This window comes from Bombus terrestris, chromosome 2 (assembly GCF_910591885.1).
Source record: "Bombus terrestris chromosome 2, iyBomTerr1.2, whole genome shotgun sequence".
Lineage (NCBI taxonomy): Eukaryota > Metazoa > Arthropoda > Insecta > Hymenoptera > Apidae > Bombus > Bombus terrestris.
In genome coordinates, this window is record NC_063270.1 from 12,566,562 (window position 1) to 12,588,264 (window position 21,703).

The 21,703-nt window shown below is 42.6% G+C and overlaps 1 protein-coding gene across 5 annotated transcripts in view; it reads right to left on the minus strand.

Moving 5' to 3' along the window:
* Positions 1-21,434, minus strand: part of LOC100649987 (dipeptidase 1) — a 76,583-nt gene extending 55,149 nt beyond the window's left edge. Inside the window, exons 1-2 of one of the 5 annotated variants that reach the window (XM_048412779.1) lie at positions 21,225-21,434; positions 18,080-19,862 (exon numbers count right to left, since the gene is read on the minus strand). In XM_048412779.1, coding sequence (XP_048268736.1) covers positions 18,080-18,204 — 125 coding nt within the window. In that variant the 5' untranslated portion in view covers positions 18,205-19,862; positions 21,225-21,434. Of the gene's footprint in view, positions 1-18,079; positions 20,220-20,997 lie in introns of all 5 variants that reach the window. The other 4 variants (XM_003393739.4, XM_020868087.2, XM_048412775.1 and 1 more) reach the window with 4 other exon arrangements.
* Between the last annotated feature and the right edge of the window lie 269 nt (positions 21,435-21,703).

The window sequence follows — 21,703 nt, forward strand, 5'->3', positions numbered from 1 at the left end:
CACCATATCGTAACTAATGGAATTCATTTGAATATACACAAGATCGAGTTTCTATCGACGAAAGATACGCACAGGCGATATAGAGTCAGCGTGAAAGGAGTATTCGAGATTGTGAGCCACGTTACCGCGGCAATACAGAGCGACGAAATAGAAGCGAATGAGAGAGGAACTAGGCAAGCTAGGGAACTTCGCATCTTGGAATAGCATTAGCCAACGTCTAACTTGCCCTTAGTTCCCCTGTTTCTCTCATGGTATTCTTGTTCCGTGTTAATTCCTGTTGGATATATGTACGGTGTGTAGCCTGGATATCCGATCTCGAGTTACAATCAATGTTACACTAGCTTCCTGTCGCCTTAAGATCCTGCTTAAGGTATATTCCGTACGTTATATCTGGCAATTTAACACCGAGGCAAACGTATTCAGGGGATGTGTTCATTTAGACTCTGACAGGCACGGTGCTCGAGCGCGTGAAGCTTTAATTAAACTAATTACGTCGGGGTAAACCGGAAACTTTTCGAACGACGAAAGGAAAAAAGAAAGGAGGTAAAAACGAAGAAGACCGGAGAAGCTCTTCTTCTGCTAACACACAAGGTTAATCCATGAAACGAGTGTAATTACGCGGCCGAGACAGCGACTCGAGGCGCACGAGTTCTTGTTCGAAAGCCATATACCCATTAAAACTGTATTACGAACCGGGATAATTCTAAGCACGCGTCGCATTCCTAGCCCGTTTCATTCGGCTGACACGCGAATTAACCCGACATAATCGATGCGACGCAGAAGACGCAGCCTACGCCGCCTCATCTACGTGGCGAAACAATTTGAATAATCGCGCGGATGTAGGATGAAGCGCGGATAACGGCAGAGAGAATCCGCGTCTTGTTGGCTGTCGTTGGCGAACAGCTAATTGAGCAGGACGCGATGGCGCCAAGTTGTATTTCTTGATAGCATCGCGATTACACGCCTAGTGTAATTACTCGCGGAAACTCGTAACTGCGTTTCACCGGCTTGCTGCAAAAGTTTCGCAGCGTATGACAATGCCGCCAACTTTAAACGGCTCGATGTGTGCCTTCCGCGATGCGCCTTCCAACTTTGTTTCCAGTTTCCACCACCTTTTGCTAACCCATGTTCCTTCGTAGTTACGCGTAATACATAGACACGCGAATAATCGATTCCGCGATGGTTTAATTGGCAAGGCGACGCGGTTTTATCGTCTTGTTGGAGCTTTAATGGCGTTCATTGTGCGAAAGGGGCGGTGACGTTGCGTGGTAAAACCGAATGTTCCGTGGTTCGAAGGTAAACTTGATCAACACGGAACTTGAGAAAGAGGCTTGAAAAATTATTCCACCAGATGCAATGGAATTAAAAGAACGAAAGGACAGATTGGGCAATATTTACGTTGTTTCTTACTGTGCTGATTCTTCAGCCAACTTAATATTTGCCAACTTTTGCGCGATCAGTTTCGTGAAAATGCGGCTGTTTGAAATTGTTTTACAGGGTTGCCTGCGTGTGACGTACGTGTCAACGTTTCGTCTCTTCCAATTCTTCCCTCGATCATCGTGCTCTTTCGTTTCGCTGTACGTAATAGCCAATTTTGGTATGAAAATACTCCAGAAATTTTCAATGAGATTCCGGGAAACAGAAGGGTCGCGACATAAAGGAATTTCGTTACATGACAGAATGAGAGAATAGAACCGTGTACACGCGGCGGATGGAGAAGGAACGTGCGTATTGTTACCTCAACAAATCTGACCTAAATCAGAGATGGATCTCTCTAACCGTTTGCCATCAACCGCACCGCATGGTGGCTGAATGCACTTTGAACATGGTGCGAGGGGAATTTAACTTCGAACGAATTAGGTAACCAAACGAGCAGCCTGTGTACTCATCTCCTCCAACTCCTGCTTCCTTTGTTTCTCTCTCTTCTCTCTCTTTCTCTTTTGCCACTTGTCGTCCGATAATTCTAAAAGTTTATAAGGACTCGCTAGGGAACTCGCTCTCTAAACATTCCTATCAATTAACGTTTACTAAGCTGTTGCATACGTTAACTTTCTAATCCCTGAGCCATCTGTTTTTCTCGTTTGCTATTCTAGAAAAGAAGATTAGCAGAATGTTTGAAAAGTTGACACTACGGCTCTTAGCCATCGAATTACACATACACACTTTGTCGAACGATCATTAACATTCTCGAAAACCCACTTAAACCCATAAAATTTCTACGAAAACGTACGAACCGCTCATTCTGAAGCTTCCAATGGTTCTAGCGTTAGCCCACTCGTAACGCTGAACCAATCACCGATAACGAAGATAATCAACCGAATGACTTATCCGCCTGATTAGAATCGTTACAGACTCTAACTGGATTTTCTCAGCAGTTCTTTAATTTTCATCGTTTTATTTATCATTATAATGTCTAACTATAACAATAATAAGAGGTCACCATCGAGCAGGTTTGCAGATGTTGATATTAACGATTACAAGCATTTGGCTCGTGACACCAGCAGATCCTAAAAACATACAAAATCGTTCCCTCTAATTCGTTCGAACGCTAGCTACCAGCTCGTATTCGTATTCGTATTCTCTATTTGTCGCGACGCGTTCTTTGTATTCTGCGCGGTCGGACCCGTAATCGACACGGATTGTTTGCTCGAAATACTTTCGTTGCTCCTTTGGACTGTTTACCGCTCTATTCCTAGCAGCTTCCTTTCCAACCCTCAGCTATTCCGAATGGTGATTGGATTTTCAGGTTGGATTGCGTCGTATCGAATGGATTCTACGCTATAGCGTGTGTTAAGACCCCCGTACAATCCGTAAAACAGGTTATATAACAAATAAATAAAAACTTATTTGCTAACACTAAATATTTAATGAACATAACTTAAGCGTAAGTGCGAAGTTGTAGAGTTCTAACATGCAAAGTTGTCAGAGTTCAAAAGTCCGACGGTCCAAGTCTAAAGTTCATGTAGGTATTCAGTGGAAGTTTGAGAGTTGTTCAAAGTCCTTGTGTTTCTATTCCTTGCAAACATTGTATTCCCTTCAAAAATTGTACGCCTCTTGAAATAAATTTTCCTCGAACGATATAATAGTCTGATCGAACGTCTTATTTTTATCAAGTTCTTCGAAAATGAGAAGAGAGGTTTACCCGATTCAGGAAAATACGAATTTGCGAGATGTCTCATTCTATCTCTATTCACGCTTGAGTGTCACTACGTGGTCGTGTGTGTCACGTGCACGTGCAATTAAGGGTTCGTTAATCCAACGTATGTAGACGGTGTCTTGGAAGTTCTAGGTGAATTAAATAATGCGCTCGGTTTCGAGACTGCTCAAGAATGACTCTCACAGTCAGAACCATCTCTTTTATTTCCTCAATTCACGCATACGCGTCTACGTTCCACACAAATACGCGCATAGATACTTTGGTTTATTCTATTATTATAGATATTCCACGTGTCAGGACACGTTCATTGCGTCGTCCTAGTCACGACCAGTTAATTCTAAAGATAAAATTATGCGCTCCTTATCGCTATAGAGAAAAAAATTCAAACAGCAAATAAGTTTTCGACGTCTCATCTAATAAAGTTTATAAAGTTCAGAATATCTTATTTCAAACAGCGTCGTCGTATTCTGTTTTTGAACCTTTAAGCCTCCGCCACTATATTCGCCGGATGCGGTTAGCCTCGGGTCTGTGCATGAAGCGACATACGAACGATCCGACCAATAGCCGGAACGCGGCTTGGTAATAATTAGGAAAACCAATAAGCATTAGAGCCGGATCGTTTGATACTGTCGCTACGTGCGACCGCATACGTACAGTGAAGTGAATTGGATGAGACGAAGTACGTACGCTTATTACGCAGGATACGCTTATAAATACGTAATCAAAAGCGCTAAACGGCGCGGGGTTTCCATTTGAATGCGACTGTGGATTAAAAAGTGTTCGACTAAACGGAACTACAAACTGACGGAAACTGTTCTAATGGACGTTTCGAAAGACGATTAAAATAGTTATACTGGGAATTAAAGTGTACGTGAAGGTAAATTGGATAGGTCGCTATTGACGGCGAAAAATCGTACGAGCGAATCAGCCGGCAAATCGATCGGTAAATAGCAAAGTTTGCCAGCGCGTTTCAAATTTGTTCTGCATTTTTACGCAATGTCAATTAATTAAACAGTGGAACGACGCGTCGAGATTGTTTGCGCAACCATTTCCACCAGCAGACACAATGTCGCAAATTTTTGCTCGGACAGCTTTGGCCATTCCTGCGGTTGTCATTTGTTATTGGCGCGATATATTCACCGGTCGATGAACGATCGACGTACTTGAATTTTTGATCGAGCGAGTTTTGCTCGAATCAACCGTGCGTCATGTGATCTTCTTGAGGTGTATACGTATAGTTGTTTGTGGCGATAGTGCGCTACTGCTGGCTTGTAGACTGGAGAGGGTAGGTGTGTCGCTGCTGGGCTACTTGCTGTATTTTCTTCCTATTTAAGAATCGTGGAAGAAAAATCGGACTACGGTCGCCGGGATTTTGAACCCGGGTCCCGAACGTTCGTAACCTAAGATGCTAACCACTGCGCTGTCGTTGTCCGGTGTTAGTCAGTGTCGAGTGGTGGTATTTGTGCTGTCGAGTGCCGCCACATTCCTATCGACGATGAAAACCGAAGAGACGGAAAGTAAAATCCGCTCTGACTGGTTTGATCCTTTTTTCCATCGCGTCTAAACGAATCTAGAATCGGGACGGTATTCGGACGATTCTGTTTGTAAAAATTATCTTTTAAAATGAGTGATAAGCATCGGTATTCGAGGATGGACGATCGAGGGAAGTGTTTGGGGTAGGTTGGCTGACAGCCAGGCTCGTGTTTGCGCTCATCGATAACAGGGTGTCGTAAAAATTCCGCCGCTTATTGGTCATAGCCGACCGAATTATTCTTTTTCCCTTTTCCTTTTTCCCATCCTCTTCCTCCTTTTTCTCTGCCGCGGTAAATTTCATCGATCGCCCGGCGCACGGCGAGAGAAGGGTGGAAAAAAATTCGGGCCGATATCTTGCTTCTTCGTTTTATCGTTCTCCATTAAAGCTGCTTTCCCAGCATGATTGCCCTAATTACGTTCCGGCTGTACAAAGAGTGGCCAAAATTACACCCGAGCCAAATTCTTTCGTCGATCTTCGTCAATGTCGCCCGAACGAAAATTGGATACGACGGCCGACGATTTCGACGAACGTCTTTTTCAACATAATTGCCCTAATTACACCGTCCACGAAGAAAATCCACCCAAAGAGATAACACCGCCGCGGCATCTTCCATTCCCCTTAGTATTTCCTCTTTCCCAACGGAGACCAAAGACTTCCGACCGGAGATCAGTCGTGATTTTCTAGTCAACGTCACCTGCTTGTACTTTTGAAGCATTTTCACATTAGCCCTTCATGCATATTCAACGAATACAACACGTGTCTAAGAGGAGACTGATATCCACGAAGCTGATTTCACGAAAGCACCGCCGAGTTTTCGTCGTTTTCGTCGGAGAGAAGTCGAAAGGGTGGTGCGAAGCTTTATGTGTAGGTACGTACACATGTGAACGCGAAGAGGTGGGGGAGGATACGTTTTCATCGGAGAGAGTTAATTGGCAAAGCGCGATAAGGTTGCTGGGCTCGATATGCATACGAATGGCGAATATTCCGTTTGCTGGTGGCAGTGGCAGTCACTAGGCATGCAAATACGACTTCCGGGTCTGGTAGACCGAGTCGAGCCTATCGCCTGTTCAAAACGCACACGACCTCCTTCGTCGCTTTGATTATTTCCAGAATTTAATTAGCTGTTTCTGCTGTTCGACGTTTCACAAAAATTAACTGATTAGCAGGCATCGGTCCATGATTCATGTTTCCTATGATATTCTTCGATTCTTATGGTATTCGGTACACAGATACGCGGTAGATACAATTTTTGTTAAATGTTATTTTCTCTTCAACTACAGCTATTTATATTCTATTTGTTCTGTATATATCTAGCCGTACGAATGTACGAGTACAACCGAAGATTAAAAGCATCGAATTAATACCGAATCTACTTAGTCCGACGTTCTGCTACACTTAACTCCTTTTCGTATATTTCCAGAAATAACGAATTAATTTTATTTCGATCTTATTCGTTACCACGTCAAATGTATTCCAAGATGAAACTTTCGACATTGCCTCCTTCAATTTCATTCTTGCAAAGGAATTAAATCGTTCAATAACAGACAAGTTACGAGGGAGAAAATTTCATAGTACCAGGTGGGAAGGGAATCAGTTGGCGATTTTTTCCAGTCTCCGATTTCGCGTAAACTAGCGTCTAGCTGGCAGCGCATTAGCCGCTGGTTTTCTTCTATGCTTTAATTTGTTCGGCGATTAGCCGCAGACCCGTACTATTTCGGCGGTGGTCGCCGTGCGGCACGCCCGGAATCATAAAATTTAATCCAGCGTAAAATCCACCGGCTATACGGTAAAGTTAGTTACTGCCTTTTTAAAGTTGCCTCCTCTCGGATCCCCAACAGACAACTGGCGTTTTTCCGCATCTTCCTCCACGGGTAATACCCGTAACATCGTAAAAATTTATTTTTGTAATCCTTTTTCTCGTCGTTCACTTCCTCTTACACACCTCCTAACAGCTGCGTTATCGACCATAAGTAATTGGACGCTTCCAAATCATCGCACATACGTAAACGATACTTCAAACGAAGCTTTTTAATCCAATTTTGGTCTCCAAACTTGTACGATCCTTAAACGTGTCTGTTTAACGTTGAAATCTTTGAATAATTGAAATGTATGTTTGCGATCATATTCTATAAGATTAAATTATACTAATTGTTAGCCATAAATTACAGGTAGGTGTGAAAATAGAATGATGCAAGTACATTCTTTGTATCGGTTACGATCAAGCAGGGTACACGTATTTGATTTTAGTTGCAGGAAGAGGTAAAGAATTAAAGGTAGGCTAAACGTATCGTAACTTTGAAATTATAATAAAAATATTAACCTGTCGATCGTTCGTGCACGAGGTGTGCAAACACTAAAGGACGGTAGTGCATCTACGTATAGCGATTTAACGAAGCTATTACAGTTCGCGCGAGTGCCGGAATCGTGTATCGCCGTCGTTACCGTTACATCTGCGTGACATTATAGTGGTTATCATACCTGGCAAAGCTCGCTAAATGAATTACACACGGTTTTAATGGCGGTGATGTCACGCGTGTTACATAAATATTCGGTAATTACATCGTTTCGTTCAGAGGCACGTTAAATGGGATGACTCCTCTTCGCGTCATTCTTTTCTGCAATTCATGAAACCTTCAGCCTCCTCGAAAAGATCAGCGAGAAGAACGACATTTGTTATTGCTGAGAATTGTGGATCTTAATCGTCGAAATAAAAGTAAAGGAACACTAAGGTTACACTTAGGTTCATATTAAAATAGTTTTAGATTTATTTAATAAACGATTTCCAGGATCTTCGTCGATATACATTTGCACGCGTCGCAGCACTTTCTTTGTCTCGCCATCTTCCATACCACACTACCAATGGAACAGTTACATTCGTCTATTTTTCGAGACGCCGCGCACACACATATTTCCACACACTCATATTCACATACGTGTGTCACTACTACGCGGCCAATCTAGTCTAGCACACAAAATTATACATATCTCAATAGTTATATAGATCCTGGTTTAACACTTTAGATTTACGACACGGGCTAACGACGACACGGACTATGATTGCTATTTTTGAGAAGTGTTTTAGATCTATACGATGTTCAACTATCGTAACATTTCCGAACACGTTCCTAACTTTATTTTGTCTATCCTTGTTTATCTGTCTCATAATAGACACGCGTACCTAGGGAGACAGTAGGATCGTGACACGACGTGAAGTTTTAAGTCACGTTTCGGAATCCAAGATCCATGATCCGATTTACGAGTACGAAGCCTCGGTAGCGTGGACTCGGTAAGACAGCATCGACGCCTTCGACTAACTCCGCGAAATCGAGTTACACGTTACAGCTACATTAACTCCGTCAGAAGTTGGTGTCTGTTCATGTGGTCGGTTTTACCGGTGTACGTATTACATATATATTGGTGGCAAACAGACGTGCAGGGTTCGTGGCCGCGTATCGTGGGCCGGTTATACCGAAAATTAACCTCTGTACGTAGCTTGCTATTTGCCTCTGGCGACCTCATCGTCAGGTTGCCAAAGTAACTCTGTTTCCTGTTGTTCATCTAGTAACCATCCCGCTTTACCCTTCAACTTCGATAGATTAGGCGGTTAATCCTCTGTCTCGTGATTTAACGACAATTCTCGCGAAACGATTTCTGTCTGGTTGCGTTTCAATCGCGTTGTCGCGTCGTAAATCGAAAAGGAACGAGTTGGGGCACCACCGTGAACGATTTCCGTATCGTTTCGTCGTGAAACGTGCCATTCGCGTTGAGAATCTACATTATTCATAAAAAATGAAACTCCACGGAAACTCCATCCACAACGGGTATTCATTCGACGAGACAGTCGCATCGGAAGATAATATCGCCTCGGTGAAGTTTCGCGGGCAGACCGCGCCAACCGAGGCGTCACGACGCGACGTCGTTCCAGTAGATTCGATAATAACGAAGAGCAGCGGATATAACGCGATCTTACGGTAACCGATTCCTTAGAATCTTCGCTTTTCTTACAAATTGGATTCGCTGGACGGTGCTAATAATTCGCCTCTCTGTCCCTGTTCTTTGCCTGCTATTCATCGCCGCTGGCGTACAATGCCCAAGCTTAAAGCCATAGGTTCTTTCTGCAGGGAACTTCGATCGTTACCGCGGCTCTTCTTTTCCATTCGCTCGCCCCGCGGAACCGTTAACGAACGTTCGTTGATTCTCGGCTAAAGTTCCACGTAGCCGATGGTTTTGCACCGCTCGTTAATAAAATTAATTAGAACGACGTGGAACGAGTAACAAAGCCGCGTGACAGCAACTTTTGTAGCGACTTTGCGCTCGTCGAAAGAGCTGCCGCGCCGAACTTACGTCAGGCATAGCGGCTTCGTGCGATAATCTTGTTTCTTTTTTCACGTTGAAAATTATAACTAACGAGAGATTTATTTTCTTTTCGCGATTGTGACGCAGCGAAGGAAGAGGAAGGGACAAAAGGGAGAGAAAAGAAAATAAAAGGAAGGGTCAGGGGGTTTTGCAATTCGCCTTAGACGTCGTGATAACGAAAGATTGATCAGAGGATGTATTTTGTAACAGCTAAGGCTTTTCTAATCAGATTTTATATTAAAATGTTTTGCAGGTATAAATAAAAAAGGATGCTATATAAAAATATGTAGATGGTGTGGAACAAATCAAATGAAAAAGTTATAACGCGAAAAAGAATATAAACCTTTTATATCGTTTTATGTGTGGGTAATCCTGGAAAAGAGGTATATTACACAAATTTGAATACGCGCGTTGAACCGATATGACGAGTCAATTGATTTATGAGATGAAATAAAATCAAAATGAACTTCCTAGGATAATACACTGAATTTTTTATCACTCTTCGTCGGTATTTTATCGATAGAAACGGCGAACGTTTTTAAACCGGCTATCGTAATTGCATCGATCGTAAACCCGTTCTTGCATTATAGCATAGTAACCGCAAATCCTTTATTGTTCCCTACTTCGAATTTCTATTATAACTCTTCGATAAATCTTCGAATGAATCGTGTTACGTTCTTTTCTTATTTATATCCATGAAACGAGTCGTTAAATTTTGACTGGAAGGACCTCAAACAGTTTAATATATTTTGGTATCCGTTTGTGGATAATTCGGTAATGAGAATGGAACGATTATCGCCAGATTTTACACGTAGATTTTACACGAAATTTTTAGATCGATACGACGTGGAACGAAGTCACGTGTGAAAATTTAAACTTCGTTCGACATTATTACATCGGCTGAATTAACGGACGGGTGGAAAGGGCTAGTGGCAAAAGGCACACGCTTATATTTCACATTGGTCGTTATCGTGGAAACGACTGGCGTTTGCACACGATCTTTAAATGGAACCGAAGCAGACGCCTTGGCGAACCAGTGGACACGCCCGCCAGCTATCCGAATGAAATTGAACGGAGAGAACTCGTGTGTCGATACGGAACAACCGGTGCAGCGCGGCGGTTGTTTCCTTCTGGAGGAATCGGGTTTATCACAGAGTGAACAGATTTTTTAAATTAAACTCGTAAAAAATTCATTGGACCTACACCGGGATAGTTTTGTTTAATTTCACGCAAATAATATTCACGTTATATTTGTCTATGATAAATGATATTTCTCTATGAAAAATATAGAATATCGTGAAAATAATATTCGAAATATCTGTAAGATACACGATACAAACGGCGATTGCAAAAGTGTTATTCGTATTTTTCAATGAAACGTTTCTTTGCATCTTTTTCTATATTTCAATTGTTTTCTACTTACATCAGATTTTATATTTCATTTTGATGGTGTCAAATGTTTGTAGGAATATGCTTAGACTTAATCGATTAATATGATACAATGTTGTGCAAATCCTTTTCGTAGCCACGATGGACAATACATAGTTCTACCTTTGCTGTTTGCATTGACTAATTTAACTATTTGCTGTTCGCAACTCTTGCAGTTGGTAGAGCAACTTCTTTGCACACGTAAGATCGCTCAGATTCTTACAGTCGCTGTCGCTGATCTTATTAATCGTTTGCTTAGAACGTTTAATATCGTATTGGAGTTTTTCTTTCTATTAGGATGTCCGAAAAGTTTCTTTCGTTTTATGAGGAGATAATAGACGCACAACGTTTTATATTATTTTGTCGAATTACGTACGATCCATTTTGTTCTGTTGAGATAAACAACGCGACATTTCACAGACTTGGTTTCACTTTTGTATAAAGGTGCACTGTTGTAAAAAACACGTTTGCGAAAGAAAGACACCTTTGGACAATCTAATATCACCCGATGTGTGCAGAATGTACATAAAAGAAAAGTTTGTTACCTATGGATACGTGTAAGTCGACATCTAGACATGCACTTTTTACTGCATTGGTTATATCGATGTTGATGCGTGACACTTCGTGAAATTTCTAACTGTAAGTCTTAACTTCGTGTTAGAAGATTTGTCGTTGTGACAGGCATACAATGGACGAATCATTGTTTTTACCACTCTGCGATTAGTCAATCAAAATCTTAAGGGTATAAGAGTCGGTCGTAAATTTTTCCCGAGGTGTCTTCCATGGACAAAACGAGGAGATCTCGCGCGAAAAAGAAGCCATTGTTTCGAATCGAAAGCGAGATACCTTCGTCGATAGACTTGGCAGACTTCCGTCAGTCGGAAAAACAATTCGAAAACTGTCTTATTGTTCTCAAGGTAGCGCTTCTTACCGCCCGAAGGTAACGAAAGGTGTTACTCTTCTATAGGTACCACCGATGGTGGTATCCATTCGAATTTTTTTTTTTTTTTTACTACTCTAGCGAGAGAAATCAAAAAGAGAAGAATAAAGAAAGAGGGAGCAAGAGCTCCTCGTCAATTTCCTAATTTCCTTTCGTCTGGAAACTGGAGCGGCGAGGCATCGCGAGTACACTGGCAGAAAATCGTTTCAAATCGACACACGAATGATTTGAAGTGGATTGAAAGTGCACCGAAAGTAAATCGAGCTTCGAACGTTTCTCCGGTAGGGACGAGAGGATGGTAGAAAGAAAGAGACAGGAAGGAGAGAAAGGAAAAGGGAAAAGAGGTTTCTGCACGGGTCACGTATGAGTATCGGCTCCTTAAACTAGAACGACCGCTTTTAACGAATAAATTTCTACTTCGGGGGAAAAAAGCTCGCGTGAGTCTGCGAATATTCGGCTTGCACTCTGATCTCCACGTACACGATAGGTAACCACTCTTGAAATACAGCGCTTTGCAAAGTCTCGCTACGATGCACCAACCGAATGAGAGGATTTATAGCGTATGCATATTCTTCGTCCTTCTTTCTTCTTCTTTTTCTTATTTCGAGTGGAACGTTGGCACGCGCGAGCCAGATGCTAGAAGAAACCTTCGATTGCATTACGATGGCACTTTCCACGTAGCTTCCGGAAACCGGGAAAATTTCTCTTCCATAGCGAGCCGATATTATCGTACGTCGAGTAGTCTCACGTGTCGCGGTTTCGATAATCTTTCTCTATGGCTATTGCGATCGTTATCATTGCCTGGCGGACCGCATTCTTTCCGAATACGGTTACGATCACGTCGAGTGCAGTCGAGAATATCAAATCGCGTATGCGCCCTCTTCCGATCCTTACCGGGCAAAGACCGCATAATGAGGTCTGTATCTCTTTCGAGACATTGCCGCGCTCTATCGTTGATTTATCTTCTGAACGCAAATTTTAGTAGGAATCGATGAACCTCAGGTTCTAGAAGTCTAAATCATTCACGCATTAGCGGTATAAGAGAAATAACGAGGTCATAAAATTTATCAAGTTGGAAAGTACACGGCTCGTAAAGTAAAAGCGCAATTCGAACGTCGAAACAGGAATTTGATAAGATATACACGTGCAATAGAAGATAATACGGTGTTCGAGTGCTTGTCAGGAGCGTACGTTGTCAATTCGTTATTATCAGAATTAGTTTTTCCTCTGTAGTTTGATTAATTAAGATTAATATTTCACCCGCAATACTTGTCATACAGTGATTATTATGAAGCAGAAAAGAAGACAGGGGATTTTACCGCAGGAATTTTTGTGAAAAATTGAAAGCAAACGTCAGAAGGCGCATCGATCAACTTCGATAACGTTGCAATATTACTTTTAAATATTTCCTTTGTTTAAATATTTTCTTCATTTATATAGAAGCAAATGATTCGTCTTTAAGTAATCGAGCATTAATTATATATCGGATACCAAAATTGAAAAATCTGTGAGAAGTAGATTTGATCGATTTCATTTATATATAACTTGATAAACTATATTTACAACTTGAAATCCAATTTGCATTTTAAAGCTCGTACTACTTACGGCTAGATCAATCCACGTATACATATTTAAGGGATTAATTTATATTCTTTTCCATCTAAAATATTCTCTTCCATTAAAAAAAAAAAAAAAAAAATTATAAACAAGGTAAACTCGGACTTATATCCGGACTTCGACAGGCATATAGGCGTTCCTCCATCCACTTTCGTCGATTCTGCGCGAACTTGGCCAACTCCGCGACGACCTAAATCTCCTTTTCTGCTTTTAAGCTTCAAGCATCATCCTGGACGCTACTTGCACCCTGTTCTGCATGTACGTTATCCGTGTGCTTATATATTTATGCGCCGTTGAGCGGATACGACCGTACGTCGACGCGATAAACTCGCAACTTTGAACTCTGTTAGTATCACGTGCTCTAGAAGAATGATAACGTTCAACGACTAGCTTTCACTCGTTCGGGCTATATTACTCTTTGTCGTGGGATTCTTCGTGCGCGTTCGTCTACGATTTCAATCTTCACGATCAAGTCACCGATTAGGTCGAACTTACTTCATGACTCAAGGTAAAGACTTGTTGCTCCGCGGTATAGAAAATCTCTGTCACTTTGTCTTCTGTTAAAAATCTCGCGTGTCGAAAATCTTCGAAAGATCTTAATCTGCTCACTGTTCATTAAAACGACGAAACTTTCCTTACACGCAGATTGTCTATATTATTATATTTATCATGTTTCGTTTTATAAAGGAAATATAGAAACAGTTGCTACGAACAACATTTATATCAATTATGCATAAATTTCAAGTTTTTGAAATATATTCGGGAAGGAAATTTTGATCCGAGAAATCAGCTACGTCTCGTATTTCCTTTTTAATAGACGAAGACAGGATTATTGATCTGTTGGATTGAAAAAAGTTTTGTTGGCTAAGAAAGTGTCTAAAGCGTGGAATTTCAATGTCAACTATCCAGTAACATCACAACACAAGTGATAAAACACACCGACCTATAAATTATTAATATTTATCCCTTGATCCATCGTGTCGTAGATTTTGAAACAAGTAATTCGATACAACGGTTAGAAATCTTAACAGCACAGCGAAAGAGTTCAATTTTGGTTAAAAGCGTCGGTGAACATTTGGAAAATTATCCGAATTTTTGTGAAAACCTCGCGAGTCTTTCGCTCAAGTTGAGTATCTGAAACGACCGAAACGTCTATGGTCCGTAGTTTCTTAGTACATACGTTCTTTCTCCCGAAAAGAACATTTGAAAAGGGTTGTGGCGTGGAAACCGCTTTGCACCCTTTCCTTTCCCAGTGGAAGACCAGTCGGCCCACCTTTTGCGGTCCAGCGGCACGGAACGGCCTAGGTAATTAAATATTTCCGCACGGCAATGAACGTTATAAACAGAGTCGTTGAACGACGTAATTACAGGCTGCTGTCCAAGCGAGTTATCAGGTTCGCAGAGGAATATTTTTGCGAATATCTCTCGTTTCCGGTGAAAAAACGAGCCCGCTTTCGTTCACCAAACAGTTGTCGGACCACGGTTTAATAGGCGTACAAGCAACCAGCGATAATTACGGAGCCTAAATGTTCCGCAGAAGAAAGCAACGTTCGTGAATTTTTGCTCGGTCTGTTCTGGCTCCTTGGCTCGTACGCGAATTGTCGCCACTCGAACGCTCGTTTGTGTACGTTTTAATTGAATATCTGATGCGGAAACACGGCAATAATAACCCTGATGAAAAAAAATATTTTGTCCTTTTTATCGAAGAGCGAGACGAAAACGTAGAGAACAGTCACTGGAGATTTTCCGCATATATATATATATATATATTTTTTTTTTTTAATGAAGCGAAACACAACCGTCGACTCTTTGTTTCCGCGTACGTTTCTCGCATATGAACGAAAAAGCTCGGCCACGATACACGAATTGGCCAGTCGCGAAAATTCCGACGAACGGTTTCATCCATTTTTACGGTTTCGCGAACAACAGGGCGATGCTCATCGCACGATTGTTACGTAAGCCCTTGTGAACTCTTTTCGTGGCCTTTGCCGAGGAAAAATGCAAACTATTATACAGGGCACAATAGGCTCGACGAGGCTTTCACTCGTTATCGGTAACGAATCGCCTTCGGGTCGTCGACAATCGGCGAAATCGTTCGTGTTCCATTTCCTCCCGTGGTGCTACCCTTTTATAGAGACGATACGTCCGAGGACTTCTCGAATTTCTATCGCCGCCCAGGGGATGAAAGACTCTCTCCTTGCCCATGGTCGACAGGGCTGACGGAGAGAAGACCGTAATTTGCACCAACAAAAGAATCATTCTTTCTCTCGTCTTTACCACGATTCGTTGGCTTATTTTTGACAGGTCTCTAGAAACGTCGTTGTACGACAGTGACAGATCTATACTTTGAGAAAAAAAAAGACATACATCGATAGACAGTTCGATAGTCGGCTCGCCTATCTAAGTGCAAAGCAACTCGAAAGAATTTTTATTGCTTTGTAATTGTTTCTACGTTTACAAATACACCACACCGTGGAACGAACGAAAACTGCCGTTGGTTGTTCGAAGCAGAAGGGATCTTTGCCTGGTTTCGATGGATCATTCGAGTGAAATTTTACGACGACGAGGGATCATTGTTGCTTTTCGATTCGAGAGGCTATCGAGAGGCGAGACACATCGATAGAGTCGCGTGCCGACGAAATACGCAAAGGCAGGCGCTGGGACGTATACGGATGGAAGTAGCGAAAGGAGACACGAGGCATTGTTTCACAGCCACGAGAAGTGGAAATTCGTATCTACTTCGAGGTAACTTGAGAAAGCGGAAGACCAATAGCCACTGGCCATCCTCGAGATAAATTTCATCCTGCTTTTATTCCTTTCACACCTTTCGTTCTCCGTCTTCGCCGTCTCTCTTCAATCGCTTCGCCGCTTCCTTTTTCTCTTTCTTCCTTCATTAACGTCTTTTCTTTCGCACTCGTGAAACTTTCTCATTACCTCTGACAAACAAAACACGCGACTCTCGAGTTTCTTCGAATCGAATCGCGGCTCTTCTTCCCTTCAGAGGAGATAAAGGAACGATTTTAAGTCGCATCGTCACAAAATCTCTTCGCGGATACTATTTTCATATTTCACCCTTTAATCGCTTGTACGTTCTTGTCCGCGTGTTTGTTCGTACGCAGTGGGCGGACGTTGCGCATTGTGCGCGAGTTGTTGCAGCGTGTTAGGTTTTCGCGGTCGATCGTATCAAAAACAGCGTCGCGTTTCTTTTGTCATCGGCGAGTTTCTGCGAAACTCTGGCGCACGTTTGTCGCTGAAATTTTAGCGTAACGAATTTTACATCGTGTCAACGAAAAACAATTTGCTCCTCTATTTTCCCGCGAGGAAGTTACTGCGGTTGCTCGCGCGTTTTTCCTTTTCATTGTTCGGCAAAATTCATCAATTTGGAGAAACAAGAAAAAGTAGAGACGAGTTGATCAAAAAAACCGAACGATAGAAATATGTGACGTGGAAAATAAACTTTCGTCGACTGATTCGATTTCGTGGATGGCAACGATGTATGGCTACGAAATTGAGAAACGATTCGTTTGTGGAATCCAAGGAAAGTTTGGCCCTCCGTAGAGAGATGGAAAAGCAAGCGTTTTCGGACGATTCGACGCTCGATCGCAAATTGGACAGGACACGCGGACGACGTTCCTTTCAAGCTTAATTCCGGTGTAATTAGAGGCATGCTTCGGCTATAGAATGTCGTCCATGCGCGTCGTTACGACGACATTGTTCTCCGCTGGCTATAAATTCGTACCTTGCGATGCTTCAATAGAGCACTCGAGTTAACGATTACACTAGAGTTTTCAGTTATTCATTAAAATTTCAACAATTTTACGAGACGCACGCCAAAAATTCAAGTACCAAGGGCTGGAGAGGTGGAACGGGTCTCTGTAGATTCTACAGGCAACGTTAGCATCCCTAAACGCGAACTCGCCTATGTATACCTCGTTTTAAATTCCACTTGCAATCGTTTCACTACGATCGAATCACGCTGTTTTATGATATACAGGATAACTCAGGTGTTCACACAGAACGGTGTTAGAATATTATACAAATAAAAGTTAGAGAATGTCATATAAATTGTAGATTCACGAATGCTTTGTTAAAAACTTGTAATTAGAACGCAGATGCTTGTGTAGATTCACATTTCTATTTATTAATTTAATTAAGGAGATGAAATGTAGGTAGATGTTTGTTTCGCTGTACTTTAGATATTTTGTGTATTTTTCCACGTTCTATGCATTCTATATATTTGTCGAATTTTTATATTTTCTATAAAGCCATAAATATTCACAATTTAATTGCAACAAAAATATGAAATGAGAACGAACTGACATTTTATTCGATAAAGCATAAAAACAGATTGGCGATGTTCAAGTTATTCCCGTTTTAAATTGTCGCCCATTCTTATAAATGGTTGACGTCTGTGACAAATTTAATTTATTACATCACGAACTTCTTATCGATTTCCTTTAATTTCACCGAATGCATTACAAATTCATTACATTAATCCTTGACGCGTATCAATTTTTGCCTCGTAATCAATTTTCTTCCGAATGATTAAACAATCGTTCTATTTAAAATAATCCACTATTTAGGGACACGTTACTAGCATACACGGTTCTCGTTGACATAACCATCGTTCAGATAAAATAATTAATAATCACGTACTATTAAAAAGAAAGTCAGTTTAATTCCATATGTCGTATTTTAGTGATAACTATTTCAATAAAATATATACTGAGCTACATTTATGTGACTTTATTCTCCTCTTTCTATTTAGTACTACTTTCTAGTGAAACTTCGTGTAAACTTCTAAAAACCTACAGATTCCAAGCTTCGTCATTCTCCTTTTCTTCGTCAAATTGGTAAATCCCAAAATCGAACCTCAAAATCTTCCAATCTTTATTTATAGAAACTAGCACTGTTTTTCAAGAAAAGCTACCTGCATATCGTACAGAGTTGTCGATTTCAAATTGCCTCTCTCTCTTTCTTTCTTTATAGTAGAAAAATGTATGGATCGTAAAATTGCAATCTTAGAGCAATCTTCCCTTTTACTCACCCGTCTATCAATGGCACATCTCTGAGAATTCTGCGAGCTGCCGCGAGTCGATCTCCTGCGTGGGCAGCGAGCAAAATCCTCGTCAGTAGCTGACCAAGGACCATCACGCCCACCACCATCCTCATCCTCCTCCTCGCTGGACCCGCAGCTCTTCCTTACTAATGTCCTCATGCCATCACCGTCGGCTGACCGGCTCACCCGCAGGATATCCCTCCTAACAACGATTCTACAATTTCCCGTTTGTCGTGTTCGGCCCCTTTTCACTCGGACGTTACCGTTTTCTCACCCTTCTTACTCGTCACGATTCATTCTCACGGAACTCGTCGGCAGTAGAACGTAACTCTCAGCGAACACGAAATTTCCAATCGTCCAGTTACAGATCCGAGAACGTCGTTTGAGTTCCGTTCTATTATCGTCGCACTAAGCTTTTACTACAGCGTTCTTGACAGTTGCAGATCATAAGGTCTTTTTCTTCTTAAACTTCTGTTTGTCCTCTGGACATTCGCGTTCGTGCATCTTTGTAGATTCCTGTGTGTTATCGTTCGGTTAACAAACTTTTTTAGCGAATCTTTTGTTGGTTCAACTACGCGGTCGTTGCTGATAAACTTTTTATGTCACCGTTATTTAACTTTGTTCTCAGTACTCGATACTTCAGTTAAAAAAGTTCCACGAATCGTTTATTCTGCTTCTTTCTCTGCTCGCATTTCTGGCGGCGTTTTAGCATTGTCTTTTTTTTTTTATACAACCACCGGCGCACTGTCCTCTTCTTATCTTTACGTCCGTTCGCCACAGGATGCGCGTCGACTGCTTTTAATTTCCCCGCAGTGGCGCGGCCCCGATAGGAATGCACTTTTTAACGAAAAGTTTCAACCCGTGGTTCAACGATGATGCGCGTTTATCGAATTTTCCCTACTTAACTGGCCACCTCGTTCCATCGGCATCTCGAATCTTTATATAAAGATCTCGAAAATCGTAGCCAATTTCTTCCTTTCACAGACATTCAACCACCAATTTTCCTTCCTATAATCGCCACACCGAATTACCTTTCGAAGCTCGTCCCCATCGATCGGCTCAGTTCTTCTTGGTCCTCGAGAGGTTATAAAGAGCTTGATGGAATCAGGCAACCGCCCTTTCGGAGGCTACAATTTGCACAGTGCCTGCTTCGACGACCAGATCCCGGCTTTTGGTCAGAATCTCGGCCTAGGGCGAGAATGTTGCGAGGAAATTGAACTGTTCCCGCGGAAACACTTGGCGGTGACTGTTTGCTAATTACGTTGAAGCACGTTGGGGACTCGAGGGTCTTGACTCTGTCCAAATTATTTGGCCTCGCGAATCCACGATGAGTATCTTCAGCTCGTTACCACGAACCACGCGACTCGCGACGATCTTCGTGATTTTATTTTTCAAAACACTGTCAGTCATTGGCCGTTGTCGTTGAACACCGCGTGATTACCATGAGTGCGCTAAAGGATGAAAATTAATTAGCAGCGTGAAAAGATGGACAGGCAAGGCAGAGGCGAAACGTATGGCCGGCTGGTCGTGCAGGTCGAGCGTGAAAAACTCGTTTTGCTCGATCGTTTCCTTTTTGGGAATTGGGTGGAACCGGTGTTCCGGGACGGTACGGTGATGTACGATCCGTGTCCCTTTAACGTTGTCGGATCGAACCACGCTCCCGTGCGGTCTTTTTCATTTGCGACCGCCGCGCGGTCATCTGCACGCACTGGTGATACTTCATGATCGTCGACGGTATCGCGGTCCACTGTCACAGACCTCGATCGTAAATCTGTCCCAATTAATTCGGTACTCGATTAAGTCTCGCGATTAATTACGCAATCTCCGAGCTAGGGGAGGATGGTTTCCTCCTGTTTGCGTGTTGCACTATCTCTCTCTCTCTCTCCCTCTCTCTCTTTCTCTCTCCCTCTCTCTCACTCTCTCCTTCTCCCTCTATCTCGATCAGGCCGCCTATCTTTCTGGTTCAGCCAACACCAGTAGCGAATGATGGATCGTTCAATCCGACGTGGATACCTTTTTTCCAGTCTCTTTGATTGCGTCCGCGTGCACGATCTTCTCTCTCATGAGGTTTTCCACGCGACCGAACGAACGATCGTTCCGCAGAGGCTTCCAGTCGAACGATGCATTACTGCAATCCGAGGATGGAAAAAAAGAGTTGAGGGTCGAAACACGCGAGGATTTTATCGTTTGACGCTTTTGAAATTTTGTCACTCTCTCTGTCTCTGTCTCTCTCTCTCTGTCTCTCTCACTCTCTCTTTCGCTCGATCTATTTCGATTCGTTGATTCCGAAGGAATCTAATCGCTCTCAAAGGCAATTACCGTGTAACCGCGTTCTTTCGTACGGTGTCACAGAGTATAAATCCGATTAACAATTGAACGGTTTGGAGGAACGCGATGGAAACAGGCGACACCGTTTGCAACGAGGCCGTTAACGTCGACTGCGACTAATGAGTTAGCCTGTTCATAATTATCGGCATACATGGTCGTATAGTTTCGTAACCGGTTATCAGCGTGATACACGATATTTATCTGTATGACAGGTGATTAATTAGCGCTAACGGCGTTAACGATCACGCCCTTTGATCCTCCTTCACAAGGTGACCAATGATCTCGTGGCTCGTCTAGCTTCCCAAGATTCATCCTTCGCCGTGAATTTTTAGATATTCGCAGGCGAGATCACTCTGCTTTGCCATTTACAAACGATCGAAATCCAGCCGATGAAACTACCAAGCTTCCCCGATCACAATTTCAATTAACAATCGTTCTACTTCAATTGCTAATCGGAAGCATTTTCTCGTTAATTTCCGATTAGTTCTTCGTCGCGCGTGAACCACTTGCAATGGAGCATCATCGTTCGAGCGGAGAACAAGCGTGACTTGTAAAAAACAATGCTCGCTATTGCGTACCGTGTAAAATTACCAGTAGCAGAGAAAGAGAGAGAGGGAGAGAGAAAGAGAGATACAGAGAAGTACAAAAATTCTCGTTGCGGCGAAAGCGTGTGTGAAAGTTCTGCGGAAAACTTGTTCGCGAAACTTTGGACCGCAATCGGGAACGGAAGTTTCGCCGCGTAAATCGTTGGGAAAACGGAAGCACGGACAGTACCGGTATAAGATCGAAACTTTCACTGGAGAACCTTTTGTTTCCGGTGCGCGTCGCGTCGCTGATCCTCTTGCAAGGGGTCTGTGAGAGGGTGTTAGCACGGCGTCCAAGTCACGCGGCCCCGATCACTGGTTGTTCGCGGTCCGGAGTTGAAGACCCGACTGATGGAAACGTACGCAGAAACTCGGTATAGCCGAGGGCGCAGGCGCTCCCGTACCTCTCTACGATCGTCCTCTCTTCCATTGAGATCCGCTCCCCTATCTCACTGCCTTCTCTTCCGGAACCCGCTATCCCCTTCGACACTTCGTATTCCGATCCCACGTATTCCTCTGTTTGCCGGCCGTCTGCATATAGGCACATCGGTCGACGAACGCGCGATCTGCCAAGCTTTTTCGAATCGTTTCTAGCCGGACCATTCTTTTAAGTATACTCTCGTTCGTAAGTATTAAGACACCTGCTGATCTCGTACGAAACGCGACTGTTGCGTCGCGAATCCTCGCACGAGCAGCTCGT